At 39.2% G+C, this 7,930-nt stretch overlaps 1 protein-coding gene across 1 annotated transcript; it reads right to left on the bottom strand.

The window, feature by feature from the left end:
* Positions 1-1,348: 1,348 nt before the first annotated feature.
* Positions 1,349-3,020, bottom strand: LOC129763643 (uncharacterized). The gene is made up of 4 exons (XM_055762889.1): positions 2,682-3,020; positions 2,315-2,430; positions 2,155-2,251; positions 1,349-1,793 (listed from the first exon to the last, which is right to left on the bottom strand). The coding sequence occupies exons 1-4, from the start codon at positions 2,779-2,781 to the stop codon at positions 1,429-1,431; spliced, it is 678 nt and encodes a 225-aa protein (XP_055618864.1). The 5' UTR covers positions 2,782-3,020; the 3' UTR covers positions 1,349-1,428.
* Positions 3,021-7,930: the final 4,910 nt, after the last annotated feature.

The raw sequence follows: 7,930 nt of genomic DNA on the forward strand, positions 1-7,930 counted from the left end.
CGATTTGAGGAGCACAAAATGGACCAATCAAAAATGGGCACATAGTGCATTTTGACAATGATTGATATTTCACAATTATTCAATTATTTATCTCAAGAAAAATGAAATGTTATTCGTTATGATAGATGTGTAGATATATTTCCTATCAATTGATGCAAAAACCTTTGCGATCTATTGAGAAATGCTCGAGTTATAAGCGTTCCAAATCTTGTATTTTTTCCTACTTGTTCAGTGCCTAGATTTCCATTTCACCCCCTATATCTTCCGGTTAGACGTAGTCCTACGTCAAAAAAAATTTCGATTTTCCAATTTTCTTCACTCCTCTCTTCGAAGATTTCTGAGGATCAAAAAATCAAAACTTTGGGCGCTTTGAGGCACCCCTAAATCATGTCCGATTGAGCTGAAACTTTGCATAGATCAGTTTTTTTGGCCAATAAACAAATTGTACATGGTCGGTTTTTGAAATTCGATGATGAAATTTTTTTCATACCTCCATTGTCACCCTAATATACACTTTACTACAAGTATACAATTATTACTTCGTACTTGAATCTAACGCAAAAGTCTTATCAGGTGCAAAATCCGCAATACAGATTTTCTATTTTTTCTACAGATAAATAAGATTTTTAGCTCAGAAATACAGATTTCAATGTGGCAACATTGATTGCCACTCAGGCTAAGTCCCAAAGTCGTTTCGTTTTCGAGATGACAACAGATCTCGACGTTTAATGCATTTTTAAGTCATTTGACATCGAAAAAAAAATTCGATTTCCCAAACTTCATGGTCAGCCACCACCACGTGTAGGGGTTTTTGGGGTCGGGGAAAGTTTTTATGATAGCCCGCACCCCCCTCTCTAAGGGGGAACTGCAATACAAATAAAATAAATTTTTTGCATAACTCGAGAATTAATCAAGCGAAATGGAACCAAATTTGGCATGTGGAGGTTTTAGGGTGCAATAAATGTTTCTATGGTGGTTAGACACTCCTCCCCTCTCTCTAAGGGGAGGCTGCCATACAAATGAAACACAAATTTCTGCATAACTCGAAAACTATTCAAGCAAATCGAGTCAAATTTGGCATGATTGCGAAAGCATGTGTTCGAAAACCATTGAATAAAACTCTAGAGTTAGCGTATTTATATAATCTTTTTAAACAATCAAGACACATAATTGGAAATTTGAATTTTTCTAGAATAGCCCCCAAAAAATCGTGATCAACTCGATCAAAGGCTTTTTCCAGATCCATACTAAGAATAACTCCTTTGAATTGAAGCGTTTGTTGTGGTTTTAACAGCGTAATCCGAAAAGTGCGCAGATTCGGAGTGTGATTTAAAAAAAAACAATCAAATACTGTTGATTATAGTAGGGATTTAATGCGAGAATTGATTTCAACATAAATACCCAGTATTTCAGACCCGACCTTTCCAACTATGATACAGACCGTTTCGGAACCGATGACATTCTTCTGGATGTCCAAGTGACAGTTGTTGTTTCGTGCAATTTCACTACGGAGATGTCTAGGCAGTCCAGTTCGTGAGTTTTCTCGTTGATACCTATGATGCGATTGATTTTGCCAATGGTACAGTTCTGATGATACTCGTTCAGCACGACACACTCGCCATTGTACAGAACGAGTGAGCTGTTAAGACTCGGTGGTGGCCGGTCGGCACAGTCGTTCTTGATGCATTCGGGGTGTTTTCCACCTGGTACTAAATAGATCATGTAACCATACTCGCAGTATCCCTGGGTATACATTTCGTAGCATTGGCGGGTTGGAGGATGGTAAACGAAAGCTAGAGTGAAAGAAGTACACATATCATCCAACAATAATTTCGCTAGATCGAAAGAAGAAATATTCTTTGAGTTTCTATTACAGATGTAGTAATTGATAAGTGATAACTGAACTCGAAGGAAAATTGATTGCAAACGACTTGACACAACAAATTCGCAAAACCATCATAAAGTAACAGGAAGTTTACATAATAGTTGGATTAGTATCCAAAATTCCCATTCTTTAATTTCGTAGACAATTAAAAGACGACACTGAATAACACTTGCGTGTTCAAACAAATTGACAGGAAATCGAGACACGAACAGAAAAAAAATTGACCGAAACGCCAAACAACACTTTTGCGTGTGGCTGAATATACTCACTCGGTTTGCAGTCACACACCCAGTCAGATTCCTGATCACCGGGATAGAGAATCTCATTCTCCAGGCATCGTTTGGGAAGATAAACGGGGGTCCGGTTCTGATGACAAATGTATGGTCAGTTTGCTTGTGGGTTTTTAAGTGTTTGCGAGTCTGCACTTACCCTGGCGTTTTGATTCGCCTCGATTGTGGACTGATCGGCTGGAAATGCAAATAATTCAGAGTCACCGTTGGATTCTTCACGTTGGCCACCTTTGTAAGGTGATTTGTGACCGGGCACTGCAAAGACAAAATAGACGAGTGCGTTATGTTTCGCACGGATTTTTTTATTGCACTAAGATTTATCAGTTGATCTCCATGACCTTTAGTAGCTGAAATGGACCTTCAAGGCAACCTGATTATTTTCTAATATTTAATGTATTTCAATAATCGAAAATTATTGGTTATCGCGTTTGAAGATGAATATAAATGCTTAACATTACATTACGAAATGACTGCATATGATATTTAGAAAAAATAATGACACTCACCAATAGCCGCAGAATCTTCTCCATTTGACTGACTCCGACTAGCAGGGGAAGCCGCACAGAGACTGATAACAGTCACAGCAATTGCAAAAAGGCGTATCATTTCTATTCGGTTCTTCCGTATTTCTAGTCTCCCAATGGTTGTCTTCCGTTCTTCACTATTTTGATTAGATTGCTGGCTTGGGGTTTTCCCACAACGAGTTCGCGCGGCTATGTGCTATGCAGCCGCGATCGTCCGTTGTTCTGTAAAGTATACGAGCAAGTTGTTCCACTTGATCAGGTCTTGTCGTACGAGAGGAGAAAGAGAGTCTACTCTCGAGCAGACTTGCGGCTATACTGAGCTCCCAACCAGGACCGGTTTTGGAGGTAAATTGCGAAGCACAGCGGTAGAGAAGCGATACTCGCTTTGGGCAGAACACAGCGATTTTTTGTAGTTGATGAACTGTGCACAGGAATCTTGAGTATCAATAGTTTTTTTTTCTGGAATTACACTCATTATACATAGATAAGTGACAATTTGGAAAATCTCAAAACATTCGAGATGATATCTTCCCAAATTCAAATTCGCTCTAGAGTTTGTATATTTTCACTACATCTTGAGTTTGTAGATCGGATCATATACTACATCACAGCTAAAAATTGCTCATTGTGTACTATCAGGTCTAACACATTCTTGCATTCGGTTTTTGTGGTATGATTGCGGCACATACCCTATGCTCATCTGTGCTCCGTTTATGCACAGTGGATTGCGGATTACGTCAACTTATTGTCATTCCACGATTGTGTCTACACTCATATGATTATAAAAGAGGAACTTGAATTTAGACTTCTTATTAACCCGAGTAAAGCATAATTTTCGCTTTCATCCCACAAAAAGAACATTACTGGGTTACACTTGTCTTGTCGATATATATCAAAGACTTTCCGTCATTAATTTCATCTTCTGTTTCTAGTACAGATTACAACATAGTTGTTCATAATACTTTGATGAGTTAGAAATCAAATTTATGTATTTTCAGGTAGTCTTTGGTGCCGTGTGATTAACGATCACCAATACTAGGGAGGTGACAATCTATTAGAGCCAACAAATCATGGGGCAAAGCACTGACCTTACTTCTAAAAAATGAAAAAACACCTCGAAGTGGTTCACGACTCTACAACCGACTCATGCATCCTCGCCATCAGAAATTTTATTGTCAGAAGAGGTGCTCATTTGGAGACAGTTAGCGATCGCGACACCTAATCCATCGAACACCTGAATTGGAGGGAGTGTCACCACCAATACAAAATGGTCTCCTGCGTCTCCACATTTTGAAGTAGCCTGGAAACGCCTCGTTCAATCTGTGAAGAATGCCTTGAAACACCTCCGAGTCATAGGTACACCCACCCTTTGCTCTCAGATAGCGAATTACTCATTAACTCTTGACACTTAAAGGAACTGCCACCAGATGACGAGTTTTCCCGAACTCTCATTCCGCATAATTTTTTTGATTGAGTCTTCAGATTGTTTAAAGCTTCCGATCACGTTCGACGACAGCAGTGACACTTCGATACATTTGAAAGTTGTCCCAAATCTATGCAAACCGATTTCGGCGTCGCTGAGTAGTTGAGTACCTCTCAACTCTTGCTCGGGAGACGGAATGTTTTGGCCACGTCAAGCCTATCGCTGCCAGAAAAAGGGTGGCCGAAAGGTCGAGTGTTTTGTGCAACTCGATCCGAAGATGGACATGTTAGTCGTGCACTGGTACAGACCTCACCCGGAGTTCTACAGGTCGAGGTTCCTCGCGATGAAATCACGATGTCATTCATGTGTCACTCGGCAGTCGTGACAGCTGATTAAATCTGTTAAATACTCCACAGTGTCCTTCTGTTTTTTTATGTATGGTGGAATGCGTTTTTCCAGTAGATCTTCATGTCCATAGTCTTATTTGTAACATAAATCTTTGTTGTCAAACTGTATCCCTTGATATATCTGGAGCATTTTTATCAATGGAATTTGCGGTAGACATCTCCCCTAGTTGTGTAGTAAGCTATAACATGGAATTTTAATTCAAGAAGTGGCTTCAAATATACCTTTTCATACGAGCAATGCTGGTACTTCGTACCAAGGAATCTTTCGAAACAATTTTTGAGGGCGGTAGACGTTTTCTGCAGACCGGATACAGCGGGCGGTACTTTTGTTGTAATTATAACCTTTATAACCTAACCTTTCGACATGTACTTTAGTGCTAAAAGGTGTAACGATCAAAATTTGATTAACTGAAATTTGACGTATTTCTTTTGAGTGGGTATTTAAAAAACCGAACACTCCTCATTTTATAGGTGTGAAGGCCGTGTCAGATGATGGTGGGGGTGCGAGCGTTCCGCTTAAGCACTTGTGGAAGGACACTAGCACACTTTCATGTCCTTTGAAAGGATGGATTGGTTCCACAAGCGCGTTAACAGAACCACCTCGTTCACAAGTGAACTATCACACTTTCTTGGCACTTCCTTCTGGATGGTTGTTGGTTCTCCGGTGGAATCAGGATGATGTTCCGTTGATTAAAAACTAGGTGATGGTTTTGTTTTTTACAACTTTTTTTTGTTTGCTTTTTTCAAAATCTGAGCAATTTAATTACATACAATTCGCAACTATCCCCCCTCGGTTTCATTCTTGAAAACCCATTAAAGAAACACTGACGCTGCCTAAATGGGAAGCCTTTTCCACGCATCGTGCTCATTAGGCAGAGAACCTTTTGATTATTATGATCATTCAGATGGATGCAGCCCAAAGTTGTAGACATTTTTTTTCTCTCACAAATGCTTTTTTCGGCATTTTTCGTGCGGAAACTGATTTGATACCATGGCATGGTTCAATGTTTCATTTCAGAAGAAGTTCCCTGATTTATCGTTCGATTTTTGTGAATAATTTTCCCCAAAAAAATCTATCCCCTTCCAACGTGTGGATACACCCAGCAAACATCAAATCTCATAACAAGCGTATATATTAGGCTGTCAAAAAAGTCCTGCGGTACTTTTTTTTGAATTTTTATTTGTTCATAAAATTAGTTACAATCATCTGTTTTAAGTCCTGTTCCTCAGAAACGCCGATGTCAACGTTTAATGATGTTTTCTTCGTTGTGTCCCCGTTTCACATCCCTCCTATCCGATCGATAAACTTTTACTTAGTCGCGGCAATACATACACACACTCTTTACAGATGCACGGGCCGAAGGTTGTGCAGTCCACTGATCATTCAACAAGAGCCAAAGGTTGTACCGCTCATGACAACTCTACACGAGCACGGCTTACAGATACAAGGCTAGCTACTCCGGATCAGTCATTTTCTAGTGACGTCATCTGAGTCGTTGAAGTAAACAATGTGTTCTTATTTTTTATTTTTCGTGCTTTGTAAGTTTGTGCGTTGATAATATAGTTGATTATATTTAACACCATGAATAATTTGATAAAATTTAGCGACGATTAACGAGAAATAATATGTCAAATGCTGAAAACCAAGGCAAATAGGTAAATATAGTACCGCTTTCTGACATTTACAGTGTTGACCGATTCTTCTCAGCTTCTCCTGTCTAAATCGAAAATCCATTCCAGCTAAAGGATGTGTCCAGGAAAAAAGATGTTGAACAAAAGCGGCCTATCTACTGAATCGCTTAGCGAAATTGCGAATCCCTACTAGTGTAACACAATAACAGGAACTACGAAGGAATATTGACGAAGACGGAAACTATCCGGTGATCGGATAGGATCAACAAGCAGTACTATCAACGCTAGTTGATAGCTCAATGTTCAGTGTACTGAACATTTTGTCGAACTGTGCTTTGAAGGAGGAAATAATACACGAAACGGCTTACAGAGATCCATCCTAGAGTGTAATCAAACTGCAGGAATTCTATGCGAGCATGCCCAAAAACAAACAGGAGATACTTAAAGTATAATAAAACCTTAGCAATGTGAAATGCAGAGAAAACCGCAGAAATATATTCTTGAAGGTAAGGCACCAACATAGATTTCGGAAATGAGCGTTCAAAAGATGACTTCTTTATCTATGTTAGTTTATTAATGAAAGAAAACGTATAAAATAAAACAATCATGTAACTGTTTTGTTTAGCTTCCTTTTCTTCTTTTTCCCCTGTTCAGCATGGGCTTTGTTTAAGGACTTAATTCTATTATACAAGCGGGTCCTAAAAAAGAGCCCTTTGCCTTTTTCCGGGATGTCGATTGCTTGGGATACTTTAACACATTTATGTATGGCTTTCTCGCTACAATTCAGTTGATCACCATGCACGGCAACAAAGCAGTTTTCCAATCGCAGTATTTGATTTTTAAATTCCTGGCTTGGCTTGGTGAGTCCACCCTCGGATAAAAGATCCACCCAAGTGAAGTCCGTCGAGCTTCCAGAATATTTATCGGTCAGATGAAGTTTTCGAATAATATATCCAGCGATATATTCAATGGCATTGTTAAGTGATATTTCGAAATAATAGGTCCAAATATATACCTCTATTCTCGTACATCTGTATACACCCCTCGGCATGATGTTCATTCAATAGACAAGTGTTCATCTGAATATTGTATTCATCTTGAGGAACGTATGTCTTTTCTACGTCACTTTTATTTCCCTTGCGTGTCACCCTTTTCAAGCTCTCTTTTTCCCGTGGATTTCATCAGCAACGGATCTGTGTAACAGCTATAAAATATCGTTCATATTGGTCCTTCGAACCGGATCGGTTCACGGTAAGATAAATTACTTGTTAATTAGTAGCCTTATAGGTAGTGAAACAACATTTTCAAGTTAAACGACACACGGGTCGGCAAATTGAATTGCTTTGCACATAGCATTTGAATGCAAAAAACTTTCATCAAAATGGCGTCAAACAAGCTGAAAAATGGAACGACAATCGAGTCGACGTTCGTTCAATAAGACACATGGGTCTTTTCTGAACAATTTCGAGATGGAGTTTGGGCCATCGGGGCTAAATCCATCTATATTCTTGCAAATGCGACATTGCTTCAAACATGTGGGTTTGATGAAAACGAAAATTCAAGCCAACGGGGCTAAATATATCAAAATCATATTTGAGCTCACTGGGAGCAGCGTAGAACTTGTGTGTTCGTGAATATAAAAATCGACATTCGGGTCGGACTTTGATATCAGAGGTTGTCCCAGAAGGAAACGCTCTGTTCCGGAAAGATAAAATGGCGGCTCAAGCAACAAAAAATAAAAGTAATCATTTCATTTGACAGGTTAAATC

This window comes from Toxorhynchites rutilus, chromosome 1, assembly GCF_029784135.1.
Source record: "Toxorhynchites rutilus septentrionalis strain SRP chromosome 1, ASM2978413v1, whole genome shotgun sequence".
NCBI lineage: Eukaryota > Metazoa > Arthropoda > Insecta > Diptera > Culicidae > Toxorhynchites > Toxorhynchites rutilus.